The sequence below is a fragment of the Alexandromys fortis genome, unplaced genomic scaffold, assembly GCF_014885135.2.
Source record: "Alexandromys fortis isolate MF-2015 unplaced genomic scaffold, M_Fortis_MF-2015_v1.1 scaffold_162, whole genome shotgun sequence".
Lineage (NCBI taxonomy): Eukaryota > Metazoa > Chordata > Mammalia > Rodentia > Cricetidae > Alexandromys > Alexandromys fortis.
The window spans coordinates 130,155-147,402 of record NW_026068033.1 but is presented as its reverse complement, the minus strand read 5'-3'; the positions used below and the strand labels follow the sequence as shown (position 1 = coordinate 147,402).

Genomic DNA, 17,248 nt, shown 5'->3' with positions numbered 1-17,248 from the left:
TGACCCATAGCTTTGAAGCTGTCAACCAGCATTCTTAACCCGGACTAAGTACAGTGCAGGGGACTTATGATTTAGTTACCAAACTACTAAACGGCCTTTACGAGGGAGCAGGCTTCTCAAGAGACAATTAACTTGTAGATTCACAAGATGTTCTAAGGCAAGGAGGTGTGAGCCAAAGAAGCCAAGGCAACCAGCATAGGGACCCCACCCATGAGCAAGGATATATAAAAGCCCAGGAACCCGAAGGGGCATTCACAATTCAGCTAACGTCAAGGAGACACTGCAGCCTCTCTCTGCCATCATGTCTTTCAACTGCTCCACAAGAAATTGCTCTTCCAGACCAGTCGGAGGACGTTACACTGTCCAAGCAAGCCCAGTTGCCACAACTTCAACCCGTGAGGCAGACTGCCTGAGTGGCATCTACTTGCCCAGTTCCTTCCAAACTGGTTCCTGGCTCCTGGACCATTGTCAGGAGTCGTGCTGTGAGCCCTCTGCCTGCCAGCCAACATGCTACCAGAGAACTTCTTGTATCTCCACTCCTGTCCAGGTAACTTGCAATCGACAGACTACCTGTGTCTCCAATCCCTGCTCAACTCCCTGTAGCCGGCCACTCACCTTTGTGTCCAGTGGCTGTCAGTCCCTGGGAGGCATTTCCAGCTCTTGCCAACCGGTGGGAGGCATCTCAACCACCTGCCAACCAGTGGGAGGCATCTCTACCGTCTGCCAACCAGTGGGCGGCATCTCCACCATCTGCCAACCAACCTGTGGAGTCACCAGGACATACCAGCAGTCCTGTGTGTCCAGCTGCCGAAGAACTTGCTAAATGCTTAGGAGCCAGTGAGCCAGCTGAGTCTCCCTGCTCTACCAGCTGTGTTTCCAGGATCTTCCAGTATGCTGCTCGAGTACTTCACCTCTGACCGTTATTGACTGCCCAGCTGCTGGCGGCTAGCTACGCACAGGCTGCCTTTGACGCCCTAAAATCTTTCTTACCAGCACTAAGATGACTTTAAGGTTTGATTTTTGGTGCCGTGTATGCTTCCTGATGCTTCCGAAGCCTTTGCCACCCTCAGTCCAGTCTGAGGTCTTGTGATACTTCCAGAGGCTCTGTTGCCAAAAGCCCATGTCTTCACCCTGCCGCTGTATTTCCTGGCTTCTGCTTTTGTGTCTCTGAAAGAGGGAGCTTGTCGCTCTGTGTAGTTCTCAATAAACTTGCATTCGTTGGCCTTGCAACCACATGCCTCAGCTGACTCTTTTATTTGTGGGGGTTTTGTTGTTTAAGAATAATTCTTCACTGATCAGGTTATGACATTTTCCCTTTGTGAGCCCAGAGAGCAGGTGTGGTGATTGCGACCCCGGACCAGCTGGAGAGCACATTGTTTTCTCACTGGTAGAGTGTGGGTAAATAGGGGCTGTGGTGAAGCACTGTGAGATTTGACAACTGATTTGACTTCTATAATTCCCTGAAAATTTGAGGGGCCCACAGAATGGCTTCCGTGGAAGCAAAAGATAAGCTGTTGAGGAAGTAAAGGAGTTCAGAAAGTTGCCCGGTAAAGCAAGCAAGAGAGGGGAGGACCAGAGTTCATGCTTTCCTAATCAAAAGAGCAGAGTGGGAACCTTTGAAATGATCTCTCTATGATTGGCTGGGCTGGAGGGAGAATGAAGAAGGAAGCATCGTTGATTCTAGGCCTTGAGAGACTCTGCATCCAAAGGACTGTCTCTAAGTGCAACCTCCCCTTGCTCTCTGGAACAAATCTGTGGTTCCAGACACGATGAGTCAATGATATTAGGTGTATCTGGCAGGAGAGAATTACAAAAAGCTTCATCTCATTGTTTTATTTCTTAATAATTTTTCTTTTGTGCTTGTGTGGTACTAAAGACTGAAACAAGATCCTTGTTTAAGTTAGCCAAATACTCTACCTTTGAGGTGCAAAACAACTCTAGCTCCAGTATGGGTTTGTTTCAACCCTCACAACCTTGCTGCCCTTTCCTGCAGTCCATAAACTGATAAACCAAGCTGTCTGGGTGGGTGGGAAGTCCATGTGCCAACTCCCTTCGCCTTTCATGGCAGTGAGAGCTGGCTACCAGTGCGCCTGCGCTCGCCCTTCTCATCTGCTGTGTCCAGTAGCACATCTCAATATGTTCTCTTCAGAATTGCTCCAACATTCACAGAAATGGACCATCATTAGACAAAATAGAGACAGATGCGGGCAAGCGCCGGAAGTGGCAGATGCCTTTTCTCCTAGCGAGAGCTGTTGTGTGGAGGCTCCACGCATCATTCTCTGTCGTCAGCGCAAAGTGTTTTTCTTATTTTACTGATGGCTTTTCAGAGGCAGAACGTATAGATGATTTCTATATAGATGCAGTATTTTCAATTTCTCCCTCTGCTGACTCTTCTTCCAAGGTCCCCTTTATCAAAGCAATGTTGGCTCTGACTCACACGCATCTTTCACTAAAGCAAGACATGGCTTTTGCTGCATGCTCATTCCATGTCCTCTCTTTTAAAAAGAATTGCTCAGACTTTCCAAAATGCTCCAGTTTGTTCTAAATTACAGATCACTGGGTATGTGTGTGGGGAGAGGGGATGGTGTGCTAAATGGACCTTTCTGTTTCAGCTGATGTGATTCTCAAATACCATTTCTCTTACTCACTTCACACATGATTTGGAAAAATTCAGAGGCTGATAGACCATTTTATTTTGTTTTTTATTTTATTTTATGTATGTATTTATTTGCTTTTCTGCTTTCTAGGTTCCAATGAATAGATGGTTTCTCTTTTTATTTATGTGACTAATCAATGCCAATAAGTAAGAGCAGTATATTCAAAATACATATTGAGATACATGCTATATTCTGATATGACACTGTTTTGTTTGGGCTGTTTGTTGTACTGCGAACACCCAAGTATATTGCAGCAATCTTGCCAAGCTGTTGCTGATCTCCATTTCTATTTGTGGAATTATTATTATTGCTTTTGCTATTATAACACTATATAATTTACACTAGGGTTTTGAACGTTCTCTCCATCCTTTGCCATATTACATAGTAAATTTTAAGTTTGTCTTGGAGAAGAGTCTTAAAGATAGAGATGTGATGATTCTTAGCCTAAGGCCAAGAAATGCAATTTCTATCTAGCACTCCATCACTGTGGAAATTGCAGCTCTTGCTGGTCTGTGGGAGTCTGCTTACCTCCTCAGTCCTTAGCTCACTTGGGAACCAGAAGCAGTGGTATAGCATTTCCTGCCTCTGCTTTCAGGAATAAACTAATATAATGTGTGCAACCCAGGTCTCAAGGGGACCATCTGTCCTTTGATACAGAAATCCAGTGAGCTGTGTCTTGTTGAGGATGAGGGTGTTTTTGCTTTTCAATTTTTTTTAAAGCATGGCTTCTCCAGAAGCTCTGGGGACTCTGACGACAGAGGTTGGGGGATAGTGTCTTGTTTCCCTTATCTGTGGCCTCAATAGTCTGTCTTAGAAGGGTTCCATGACTTTGTGAGGTGCTTTCCTGCTTTCTGTCTGCTTCTGTTTAGACTAACCCAATCTAGACATTTGACAGTACTTCCTTTCTTTGATTTTTCAGTAAATCTACTTCCTAAGGCACTTGTGTGCTTGCATGTCTGAAAGACTTTATCGCAAGTTTGGGGACATGGAGGTCATTTATACTCTGGTTATAAGATATGTGATAAAGCCGGGCGATGGTGGCACACGCCTTTAATCCCAGCACTCGGGAGGCAGAGGCAGGTGGATCTCTGTGAGTTCGAGACCAGCCTGGTCTACAGAGCTAGTTCCAGGACAGGCTCCAAAGCCACAGAGAAACCCTGTCTCGAAAAACCAAAAAAAAAAAAAAAAAAAAGATATGTGATAAAAATTTTATGTGGTAAAATACACATAGCATGAAAGTTAACACGTTAAGTACTTTTAAGTGACATCCTGTGGCATTCTGTACACCCACACTATGGTGGCACTCGGTACACACACACACTGCTGTGGCACTGATCACTTTTGGGCACTTTTTTTTTTTTTGCCAAATTCAGAACTCAATTTCTCCCTCTTCCCAATTTCCATCTTTTCCCACTGCCTTTTGTTCAACCAATGCCAATGTCATTCCCAGGTCAGTTTTTCAATAGTAAAGAGAAATAGGATTCCCGGGCCTTAGAAAGCTTGTAGTTCAGTGATATAGAGTCATTGCTAGACTTTCCTCTCTGCTGTATGTTAACCTCCACAGGCTTCCTGGTTTACTTTCAAAGGCTTTATATAACATTGCATATGAATGTTTTTGAAGAGGCATCATGCAAGTTCTCAATGTATGGTGATATTACTCTGTTTCTCTTATTTGGTCTTGCTTATTTTAAAATTGTGGCAATTACCAAGGGCAGGTGCTACCTCTAGAATATTTGACTTTAAATGCAAGAGACACAAAATTCTAAGAGTCAAAGGAACATATAGGGAGTTGGCCAAAGGACAGGAGTTTAAGAGTGGGCTCTGGAACTACCCACAGGGAAGACAGAGTTGGCTCTGCTGTTATGACCTTGACCTTGGTAAAAACTCATCTGGTCTCTTTGGATTTCCAGAAAAATTTTACCCATGTTTAGAAACATAAATATTTTTAGGAAAGACTTTATACGTTGTTTTGTGAATCTAGAATCTTTTCTTAATATCACCCCTGGCTTCAATCTCTGTTATATAATGTGCGATTTTGAACGAAGTTGCCTGATGGGTATTTCCAGAGGGATTTTGGTTAGAGTGTAGTCTGATCTATCAACTAGGGGTGATTGATATGGTACATTTCACATTATAAAACAGTTATAATTGAGTAGCAAAATATATCATCATAGGTACAGCTATTAAAACCAAGTAGTTGTATGATTTCTTATAAGAATAAACGATAAAGATGATGTGATTGCTAAAATTCTGTTAGTGATGATGGTGTGGGGAAGAAATACAGGCTATTACTCTGATCTAGAGGAGGGTTTATCTATTGATACAGGTTCTATTGTTACCATGTTGATGGAAGTTTCTGTCCAGCCTGGTCCCACAGCTGTTTAGTTCCAAAAAACCACACAGAGGTCTGCATTAATTATAAACTGGTTTGGTCTAGTTAGCTCAGATTTCTTATTAAATAATTCTTACCTCTTAAATTAACCCATAATTCTTATCTGTCTTAGCCCATGTGGCTTAGTACCTTTTATCAGTGAGGTATTCCCATCTTGCTTCCTCTGTGTCTGGGTGACTACTGCAGATGGAGCCTTTCCTCTTCTCAGAATTCTCCTGTTCTGATCACCCTGCCTCTACTTCTTGCCTGGCTACTGGCCAATCAGCATTTTATTAAACTATTAAAAGTGACAAATCTTTACAAGGTACAAGATCATTGTCCCACAGAACCCCCCTTTTCTTCAAAACAAGACCTCTGAATCTAACCTCCTTTGCTTGGCTTTTTTCCTGACCATTATCTATAGCAACTTGTAATCAACACTCTAAACAAAGACAAACATCCATAATCCAGTTTTGAGAGTATGGGTATAGTTTTCTAAGCTACTTCCTGCTGACTGGGGTGCTAATAATCTTATGGGGACCTAAGGAAAATTTAGAATTATGGTCAAGTCATTGTTGGAATAATCTGTGAGGCTTGATCATCTCAACCAGCAGTCTTGAGGCTGTTCTAGATATAGAACTCAGAGAAAACTCCAACATATGTCCTCTGAAATGTTGGATCATTTGGGCCATCTACTCCTATCAAAGATTTTTCAGGGAGGCAAGCCTCCTGCAAAGGGGGGCAAGCCTCCTGCAACAGATTGGTATGCCAGCATGGACAAGAATTTCCACATGAAGTCTAAGAGAGCTTTTTAAAAATTATTTTTAAAAAAAGGCTTCTAGATCCATAAAATGGGAGCCAAGTGAGGCTTCTTGGTAACAATTTTATTTTTCAGACAGGCTCTGTCTGCAAGGTGGGTGCAGTAAAAACTGAAAAGTTTCTTTAAAAATGGTGACCTCCTGGTTCACCAGGACAGATGGCTCTGACTCTCTGGTGAGGTTCGGCTATAGAACATTTAAATGGGATTTGTGAGCAGTGTGTTACAAAATGCTTAATGGCACAACAGAGACCTGCTGTATTCCCAGAACTGAGATGGTGCGCACAACTCGCAGAGGTGGTAAACAGACCTCTGCCATGTTGGACTGGGCAGAGCCAAAAGGCAAAGCAGCCTTAGTCCTAGCCATGTCACTTAGCATTTTAAGAAGTGCTCCTGGGATGATACAAAATAAAGACAAATTCAGATGAAGAAAGACCTCCAAATGTGTCACAGGATGTTTAAAAACATGTATGTAGGCTTGGGAGAGAGAAGAAAAAGAGTATAGAGAGTTATAAAACAGAAGTAAATGGTTTCTAAAAAAATAAAACAAAGCCTTTAAAGTGACAGTAAACTTGTAGAAAAAGGAAAGGAATAAAGAAAAATAAGTCATGTAAAGATGTAATATACAAAGAGACTCTGGTTTATGTGTACTATTTTTTTTTCTTTAAATTATTTGACTGAGAAGGAGCTAAATAAAGAGAGATATTGTATGGGCTGCTAAGCTAAGCCAACATATGTTTTAAAGATATCCTGACTTCAAAATTTGGGTCTAAAGACATCTTGCTTTGGAAAAAAGTTCTTTTGTTTCCACAGAAGATGAGAACCTATGCTGCAGTGTTTGCTGGTAGGCCACGACCTCATGGTGATGCACAGGTTAATGGAGATGGGTTAGTTTAGGATTTAAGAACTAGCTAGCTGTCACGAGCCATTTCCCCCCTAAAAATCATTACAGGAACCATCACCCTGGGGAGTCTGCAGAGAACCCCACACCCATAATTATGTTCTATTGAGAATCTTCCCCCCCACCCAATTAACTGCTAATCTGTTAGCAGAACCGCCTCACATTCCAGCTATCCAGGGAACTAGGTGTGGCAACTCGTGACTTCTTGGCCTACCTGTCCGAACGTAACCTGGCCTACGTGACCTGGAACACGTGGCAAGAGTCCAGTTTCCCTACCCTTCAGGGGCTATATAAGCAGCAACCATGATCCTAATAAATGGAGGCTTTGACAAATCTGCTTGGCCTTCTTCTTCTGTCCTAGCTCATTCCCTTCCAGGTAGTGCCCCTCCGTGACCCTGTAATAACTGATTGCAGGGTGGGTTACAAACCCGTAGACTGAGTAACCCACCCAATGCAATTGACAGCTAGCAATATGCTTAAGCTATTGGCCAAACAGTATTGCAAATAATATAGTTTCTGAGCGATTATTTCATATTCTGGGAAGCGGAGGACAAACTAACAGCTTCCTCCAACAGTTCTACCCTCAAATGAGTGTCCTAGTGAGACATAAAATGTGGCTTAATCATTTGGATTGGAAATTCTGTGCTATTTTTCTTCCACTAAGCACTTCTAAGTATTTATTTATTTATTTGTGTATGCACATAGACACGTGTGTGTGCATGTACATGCCACAGTGTATGTATGGAGCTCTGAGAATAGCTTGTCTCTGTTGTGCTATCTCTCTCCCTCCGCTGTGTGAGCTCCAACAATGGAACTCAGGTTGTCAGGTTTGGATGAAAGTCCATTTACCTGCTGAGTTCTCACTGACCCTCAAGAGGCATATTTTAAATGACTGTGCATTTCAGCCTCTTCTTGTAATCCTAGCACACAGGAGGCTACTGCAGGAGAATTGTGGGTCTGAGGACAACCTGAGCTGCTTAACAATATCCTTTTTTTAATAAACCAAAACCTCATATGAACATGCAAAAATATCTGTAAGAGCTGGCAGTAACACAGAGCTTGGACGGGGTAGAGAAGACCATTTCACTATAAGGAAATGTCCTTTAAAACCTTTCACCGGACTGGTTTGTCTTCTTTTGGCTACTGGTGCCAATCATTGCCTGTCAAGTTGTCTATCACTGTTGCCAGATATGACCTCATATGTGTAATGAAGCAGTAAGAGCCATTCTGCCTTCCTACGCAGCAACAGGGGTCTTTCGAGTCTTTCGCTGTACACTTCCTCTATCCCTCCTTCATAGTAATCCCTCTCTGCATCCATGATCTTACACCGGGTGTGATGATGAAGTCCTTAACAGATCTCGATGTTGTCTTTGGTCTCACCCTCTCCTCACAGCACCACAAGATAGATGTATCTAGATTGGCTTACTGCAGCTGCTATGGCAAAATCCCCCAAACTGGTCTAAATAATGGTTTCTTTTTTTATTTTTCTATTTTTTCATTGATTTTTATTGAGCTCTACATTTTTCTCTGCTCCCCTCCCATCCTCTCCCCTCCCCTTCTACCCTCTCTCAAGGTCCCTATGCTCCCACTTGACTCAGGATATCTTGTCTTTTTCAACTTCCCATATAGATTAGATCCATGTATGTCTCTCTTAGGGTCCTCACTGTTATTTTGGTTCTCTGGGATTGTGCTTTGTGGACTGGTTTTCTTTGCTTTATGTTTAAAAGCCACTTATGAGTGAGTACATGTGATAATTGTCTTTCTTTGTCTGGGTTACCTCACTCAACATGATGTTTTCTAGCTCCATCCATTTGCCTATAAAATTCAAGATGTCGTTATTTTTTTCTGCTGTGTAGTTCTCCATTATGCAAATGTACCACATTTTCCTTATCCATTCTTTGGCCGAAAGGTGTTTAGGTTGTTTCCAGCTTCTGGCTATGACAAACAATGCTGCTATGAACATAGTTGGGCACATGTCCTTGGGGCACAATTGAGCATCCTTTGGATATATACCCAAAAGTGGTATTACTGGGTCTTAAGGAAGTTTGTTTCCTAATTTTCTGAGAAATTACCATTTCCAAAGGGGATGTACCAGTTTGCACTCCCACCAGCAATGCAGGAGTGTTGCCTTTATTCCACAACCTCTCTAGCATAAAGTGTCATCAGTGGTTTTTATCTTGGCCATTCTTACAGGTGTAAAATAATGACTTCTATAAGCACCCTTCCTTTTCCATTGTTAACAATGGACAGGAAAGCAACACTTACTTGAAACTGAGGGGAATTTCCTCTAGAGCTTACCCCAGAGACAAAAATTAGAATTTTAAATCCTGGGATTAAGAGCTGCATTGGTTTTCAAATGGATTTATTAAAATGAGGACAGAGCCGAAGCTGTCTGGTAGCTCTTGGCCAGATGTGAATCCATGGACTTGTCTCTTATCCTTGCATGAGATTCTGGGATGAGTCTGGAAATGTTCCGTTTATGAAATCAAGTCTTCAAGTGGTATGCAAAACACATATAATCTTCTGAAAATCAAGGATTTTGGGTGAGGACAGTTTTATTTGACAAAAGTCACAGGACTCAGAGGCAGAAGGTCTTTCTTGCATTGACTTTAATTCAATCACATTGACAATAAAGTAAATCCTTTGATCTCTCAGAATTCCTGGTCACTCCTGGATAAACTGGGGTTGGTGATATCAGCGCCAAATTCAAGTACTAGCCATGGTGAAACTCATTGTTGTCAAAGATAAATTCAAATCTTGAGGGTTTAACACAATAGGAATTTATTTTCTATACATTCAGATTGTGAAGGTATGTCCCTGTGTTAACCCCTTTCTATAAGATGATTTTAAATTATCAGCACTTTCCTTTGTTCTTTTCACACCAGATTTTGAGGTAGTTGCAGGAGTTCAGACTACAGGAGACGGCATAGGGAAGATGCTGCACCTTGTCACATTACACGGGCATGTTTCCAGTCACTAGGTCATGCTTATGAGGGAGGAGTCACATTCACACAGACTAGACGTGGGCTGAGAGGAAGAGAACATGAGTTTTGTGAATGGCTAATTTGTGCTTGCTACCCTGCTTCATGTAATTGGAAGAATGAGGGAGTCTTTGTGAAAGCCTGAGCCGCACTAGGCACTCCAGTGTCTTTTCAGTCCAAAAGATGCTGCTTTCCAACACCGCCAAAGGAAGCCTATTCCAGGAAAGAGAACTCCAGGGAGAATCCATGTGTGTATTCATCTCCTAAACCCAGGAATTGCCGGTGGCGTTTAAGAATCTCTTTCTAGGAGACATTGCTTTCAAATCTCAAGGAAAATATTTCTAGACAAAAATTGCAACATAAATGATTAGTCATTAGTTCTTGCTTAAAAACAGCCAATTCTGGTAATGGCTGGTAATAACTGGAAAGAATTCAGCTGGTTCTGACTTGAAATAGAAATGAAAGTTGATGGGAGCACCAGTTTCATGATTGAGACACAGGCACACAGCTACTATTATTCCTCTTTCTTCTGCTGCAATAAGCCACATAATTTTTGCTTCAAATGATGTAGTCTGGCTCTTATTTTTATGGTGTGTAAGCTCATATTTTAAGGTATGTATCAAGGCAGAGACCTTACAATTAACTTATGTAACTCCTCTACTTAATGGATCAGGAAATAGAGGGACAATGACTTCTCAAATAAAATCCAGTTATAGGAAAAAGTGACTCTAATTGTGAATTTCTGACTCCATGATTACTCCTATTTCCCACTGAGTTGCTATGTAAGTAGATTGTTCAGTGATGTGATGGTTGTTTATCATCTCTGTGGGATTCTGTACTCTTGACAAGGGCTTCCACGTGCCTTTGTTTCTTGAAATTGATGTGTGATTGACTTCTCCACTGGCATTTTCTCTTTCTGGCCATCCGTGGGTAGGGCATACTGAAGGAACCACTGCTACTCCAGAGGATATAGAGCACATTCTCCTGATATCTGCTTTACCCTGCTTGCTATGATTCCATCACCTCTCAAGGTAGGTGGTGGCACGGTAAGGCTGAGCCGCCATAACATTGAATACCTGTAGATGGCAGCACTGTGAGGCCGAGCGCCATACAATTGAATACCTGTAAACAGTTCCAGTTGAGGGGTCTGCCTCTTATTGCCTTGTCTTCCTTCACCTGCTCTGTTGATCCCCTCAGTGCACCCTCATGAGATCTTACCCCACACCACATTTTCACTGTTGGCGGCTTAGTCTCAAAAGATGTTTTTAAGTATCGATATAGTCCATTTGGAATAAGTACTTGTGATAGATTTTGTTGTATATCAAAATGAGAATGTAACTGGGGTCCTAATTTTTTTTTTCTGTAAAAATCTTGTTAGGTGTGTTATCAATAGTGGCATTGAAAAGAAAGTTCCAGAAAGTGGATTCTTAGGAAACTCATATCCAATCATGCAGTATGATTTGTTCCCTTTTTTCTTATGTTTTAACATTAGTGTTATGGACGAGGAATCTCAGCTGGGGGAACACATTGTCTAGGCCTGTGCATCTGCGTATGTTTAACCATGGGGAAACTTTATCTCAGACTATTAATCTGTGAAAGACATTTTATTTTTTAACATTATTTTTCCTTTATCTTTGAGAATTTCACATATGTATACAAGAAAACATCATCATATCCTCTTCCTTTTCCCACCTGAAACTCACCCACAAGTTTCTCTCAACAGAACTCCCTCTAACTTTGTGTTCCCTAAATTGGTTTTTATTTTTGGTGGCTCACTAAGTTCAGATAGTGCTGCCTATATGTGTATGGTGGTGGACCTATTCACCAAATCTTGCCAAATCTGCCGCTGGGAAAAGAGTCCGTGAGATGCCAACCCAGAAGACGGGTTCTGTTCTATCTCTAGTGTGAGATAAAGATGAGGAGAATAAGTCACATGATTCTTAGGAAGCATAATAGGAAGGTCATGACTCCCACAGGATCCAATACGGTGAGATCTCCATGAAGCATTAGTTATCATATATATCTGATGCCACGGTCAGTCAGACAGGCTGAGCGATCAGACTGATCAGGACCAAGGCTGCTAAACTCCAGTGTCCCGTATGCGTGCTATTCAGTACCATCCATCATTTGCCCGCATCTCTGCTGCCACGGCAATTGGAAATGAAAATTTAATTTGTGAGGAAATGCGGCTGACCAAGCTTCGTAATGTTCAGATGAGAGGCTTGAACTTCACAAGATGATTTGTGACATTCGCATGCTGGGGGCGCCAACGGCGAAGCCTTTGACTTTTAGACTGGTTTATGACCTTTTTCTTGTTTTCTTCCTGCGAAAATGTGTTTCTGAGTAGCTGCTACTGGGTGAGCGATGTTCTGAAGTTGCTGACTGCTCTGTCCAGGGTCATGCAGAGATTGATGGTTTAGAATTAGATCAAACCGTCCTCCTTCCCTTTTTTCATCTCCTAAGAAAAGGCTCTGCTTTCTCATTTTATCTCTTAATCTTGCATACCTGCCCTGACAAGACGCAGCAGATTACCTCAGAAGACACTTCAAAAGGCAGCTTCTGGGAGCTCTGAGGCGTCTCAACACACTGGAAATCAGGGGACATTCAGATGACTTGGCAGTGTATTAACTCATCAGTGAATTCTTCGTTCAAAGAATATTTATTGGACATCTGATACTAACTAGTCTTTCCCCTCATCTTAAGATTCTAATAGAGTGGAAAAGCAGCCTCAAAAATAGCCTGATAACATAAAAACTCACTCTAGAGATGCTAACATGGACATGTGTTTACGAATGGAAGTGGTCCTAACCTGATAACATAAAAGCCCTCTCTAGAGATGCTAGCAAGGACAGAAATGGGTCCATAGAATTTGTAGGATCACTATTTCCTCTCATGAGACTTATGCTTCTTGGGGCTGGATAACCATTGGGGGGGTTATCTTTGGGGATGACTGATTCTCCCTTTTGCAGTAGTCTTTAATTGCCTATAGTGCTTCATCTAGGGGCGGGACCCTGTAAGATTCTCTTACTCCCATTGGCATGTCAACTGATGCTGTATTGTTTGGTACAGGTTAGGCAGCTATACATATTATTGAGGCTCCATGGGTATGGCTTCCTTCTCATATCTAGAAGACATACTCTGGCAATGGACTTCCCGATCATCTGGTTTTTGCCGAGCCTTAGATACAGAAGTTATATTGCACATGTATCCCTCACTGCTGAGCACAAATATTCAGTTATTCTCTGCATTTTTATCAGTTTTATCTTTCTGTGATGGTCTTTGCTATGAAAGATGCTGCTTTGATGAAAGATGAGAGCTACACTTCTCTGGGGGTATGAGTATTTAGAGTGGAGTGAGAAATTATACTGGTTTAGAAGTAGAGTCTTCTCCAAGATCCATGACTTTAATAATAACTGTCATACTACACATTACACAGTAAATATATCTTTCTATATATGCATATATGTGGCTTACAAAATGAACATAAGTTAAAAGAGTATACCTGATTTTAAAAGGATTTAGAAGTGGGCTAGCAGATGTGTTGGTCGTCAGTGCTGATGAAGTAAGGGACCCAAGACGAGCCTCAGGGAAGATGCTGCTGCTGTCAGGCCTCAGAAGAGTCAGGTTTGAGGGTGAAGATGCAGCCAACTGCAGAGGAAATCAGAACTGGGTATGAAGTAGGAAGTGGAGGACTTCAGCCCAGATTGCCGGACAGGTATACAGATAGACAACTGTCAAGTAGAACCCCCAGGGCAGTTAGAAGTCCGCAGCTGTCAGTCCTTGATCTACATCGTGTGTCGAATCAGTGTAGCCACACTGGGACAGTGTTGGATGCCCATCACTATGTGTCATTTATGTATGTGAATTTCGCCCTTTCCAAGGGTGAATCTGCCATGTCTGATGAGTTCTTAGGCTGGTTTTCTGGATACAGTTTGAGCATGCCTACATGGTCCTATAGTCTCCATTCATCCCAACAAAGTTATAGGGCAGAACTCTTTCTACCTCCAGGAGGAGCTCATTAATCAGTGTGTCCTGCATGGATGGTGCAGGGCCAATGATGGCGCAGGGCCCATGATGTCTGTGCCTTCACCCAGGATCTCACTCATCCTTTACCCTCAAAATGAAGTCAAACGCTGCATGCAAGATGGAGTCTTCCAGCCTGAAATACCATTCTTTTATAAAGTAGAGGATATACTAGAACAGGGTGTGGCTTGACCTCAGCACGAAGAATCTCTTCAGAATATCTTGAATGCTTTGTAATAAGCTTAATCTTTAAAGAATGAAGTGTGATGGGAAGGTTTTAAGAAGCTCTTTGCTGTTTACTAGAGATACAGAAATAATTAAACCTCTAATAAGGCCTTGGGATTCTTACTCTAGAAGACTGAGTATATATTGATGTCTTCTTCCAAGACAGAGAATACAAGAGAAACACAGTTTTAGCTGCTTCTTTTGAGACATCTGCTGATTTCACAGGTGGGTGTGATTGGGTCACATCTGATCTTCATATGTGTCTGCTATGTTACTCTGACATGGATTTTACTATAGGCAAAAAGGAGATTTGATTAAACTCACTGAGATTTGCATGCAACCTGTCTTAAGAACAAGTTCTATATGCATTGAGCTTCAGTATCCATGGTACAAGAACTTTCCCCAATGAATACTTGTATGTGCAGATGCCCTGGTCTCTTATATGTATGACACAGTATTTATACAGGACTTAAACACCATTTCTCAATACTTTAAACATCTTTATAATAATACTTAATAAAGTATAAATTCTATGTACATAGGTGCTATATTATATTATTCATGAAATATAATATATTCTCATTACAGATGCCATTTTTATTTTATCTTTGGTATTTTGGCCTGGAGTTGAAAGTTAAGGACAAGTTCTATATGTGTTGGTCACTTCCTGCAGTATCAAGAAAGAAATGTACATGATTCTATTCTCAAAGTCTACAAAGTTTTGGATACCATGGGAAATATAAAACTTTACATTGACAGTGGTTCAGCAAAGACACACAAAGTATATTCCTTTGAGAAATGTCAAAGTGTATGAGTTTAAGAGCTTAGCCATATCCACTGTTTCTGGACATATTTTAATTTCTGAGCAAAATTAAGTGAAAATTTTAATATCTAGAAAGTATTAATACTTATAGTTGAAGAAAAAGGTTCTTCTTTTATTAAAAATTATTTATTTATTCTTCTCACATGTATTGCATCCCAACCCCAGCTTCCCCTCTCTCTTCCCCTCCCAATCCCTCTTCACCCACTCTTCCTCCATTTACCTTCAGAAAGGTCCACTCATGGCATCTATTCTGTTTGTCCTTCCCAGGGATGTTCCATGTGCCCCCGTCCTTTAAGCTTTTCTTGTTGCCTAGCCTCTCTGGAAAAAAAAGGTTCTTCTAATCCCTTAGTATTCTCCTTGACAGACAAGGTTTCTAGATGACTAAATCCTTGCTTTTTGTTGTTTGTCTGACTTTTATTGTCACACAATAATTGTATTGCATTGTACATAAGCTACAGTGTGATGTTTTGGTATATCTATGCACATAATCATAATCAAATCCAGGTACTTGGAATGTGTTGGGGGATATTTGATCACACTGTGAACCCTGAGATTGTGTTTGTGTTGATTAAATAAAATTAACCTGGGGTCAGGAGACTGAGTGAGCAACCAGTTGACAGAAAATAATCAAAGAGCATCAGAGGGTATCCAGGAGAGATAAAGAGACTCAGGAAGTAATTGGGAGGGATTTGGAGTGGTACAGGTTTTTCTGGTTTGGTGGTGAGAACATAGGTCTTTTGGAGATGCCAGCAAGGAAAAGAGGCCAAGTTTTTGCTGCTCAGGCTTTCTGAGTTCGCAGGTTTTTTACCCCAGCCTGAGACTCTCAAATCTTATTTATAAAAAGAATGATAGAGATTTAGTTAAAGCTAGCCTTAGTGGCAGTGACAGAGCTGGTGCCTGTGGGAACAGAACTCCCACCAGACTGTGGCCCGAGAGGCCAGGCCAGTGCTAGAGATGCAGGCCGGTAAGTGTGGAGTTGACACTGGCAGCTGAAATCCCAGTAGAGTGGGGGCACAGCCACTGTGTTGAAGTTACAGCAACAGGAATAAACAGTTTCTGTTGAAGCCTGAGGACAATTTTAATAGAGTTTAAAAGAAAAACACCCTGGGGTAGGTGAGCTATAAATCTCAGCAGCTGCCCAAGGGAGGAGAAGGTACAGAAAGAAAAAATAGCTCTGCTGTTTAAGTTGTCATGGAAGGCAGACGCATGGGGACACAAATAGTCACATGGTGAGGAACGGGATATCAGAAAAATCATTCTTAGGTTCTGACTATAATCCAAAAGAAAGAGACAGAAAACAAAAAACAAAAAAAGGGAAAAATTGCACCTTTCTACTGAGAACACCCCAAACTTTCTCCTTTAGCTGAGACTCAAACTTTTTAATGAAGAAAAGATTGTATCTGTACACAGGGAAAATAACATAGAAACAAGGAATTGGTTCTCTTCACACCCTGCTTTTCTCTTCCAACATGGATACTTGTTCTTGGACCCTATTACTTGCTTAGAGTGAGATTTCTTTCCCACCTGGTTCTGCAGCCATATAGTCCCAAAGAAACACACAGGGGTCTACATCAATTATAAACTGGTTGTCCTATTAGCTCATGCTTCTTATTAACTAATTTCTACATCTTAACCGATAATTCTTGTCTGTGTTAGCCACATGGCTTGGTACCTTTATCAGTGAGGCATTCTCATCTTGCTTCTTCTGTGTCTGGGTGATGACTGCAGACTAAGCTTTCCTCTTCCTAGCATTCTCTGGTTCTCATTGCCCGGCCTCTACTTCCTGCCTGGCTACTTGCCAATCAGCATTTTATTAAACAAGTACAAAAAACAAATCTTCACAGGGTAAAACCATTGTCCCACAGCAATGGACTTGCTTCATCTAGGGGAGAGTAAATGGGAATGTGGGTGAATAGATGGACACACTTTTTTTTGTGGGCACCTTGCTAACTTCTGAGATCTACAATTTTGGGGTGTTATGAGTTAGAAAGCATGGCTATTGTGTCTCTGCCTCTATATTTTCTCCTAAAATTGATAGACTTTGAAGAACATCTAACCCCAATCTTCGCACTCTTGCTTGTCTCTCTTTAAATTCCTTTAGATTCCTGTGATACTGTTCCATAGCCTTTCCCGCATTGTGCTAAGAACCCCAGTGTTATTCACATACCACAGAGTTTGCCAGCATTTTCCCCCTTTCCTTTTCATTTTGTAGACTTCCTTGTTCCTGTGCATTATACCGTCTTTCTTGATAAGAGCACTGGCGTCTGTGAAGTTGATGTAGTTGTCATACATTATCATTTATTTGCACTGTTTCATACGGTACACCCAATGACTGCCACTTGCTCAGAGAAAGGCATTTTCTTTCAAGTCTTCACAAGAGTTATTGCACAGAGGACAGGGTGACAAAATATCAGAGCTGTGTCATATGAGCATTGGTTCTCTGGAGGCAA

At 41.6% G+C, this 17,248-nt stretch overlaps 1 protein-coding gene across 1 annotated transcript; it reads left to right on the top strand.

The window, feature by feature from the left end:
- The first annotated feature begins 301 nt into the window (after positions 1-301).
- On the top strand, positions 302-823 carry Krtap11-1 (keratin associated protein 11-1). The gene has a single exon (XM_050164747.1). The coding sequence runs from the start codon at positions 302-304 to the stop codon at positions 821-823; it is 522 nt and encodes a 173-aa protein (XP_050020704.1).
- The last annotated feature ends 16,425 nt before the right edge of the window (positions 824-17,248 follow it).

What these genes read in the sequence shown, in the direction of transcription:
- Krtap11-1 (XM_050164747.1), top strand. Translation starts at nt 302, where the DNA reads ATGTCTTTCAACTGCTCCACAAGAAATTGCTCTTCCAGACCAGTCGGA.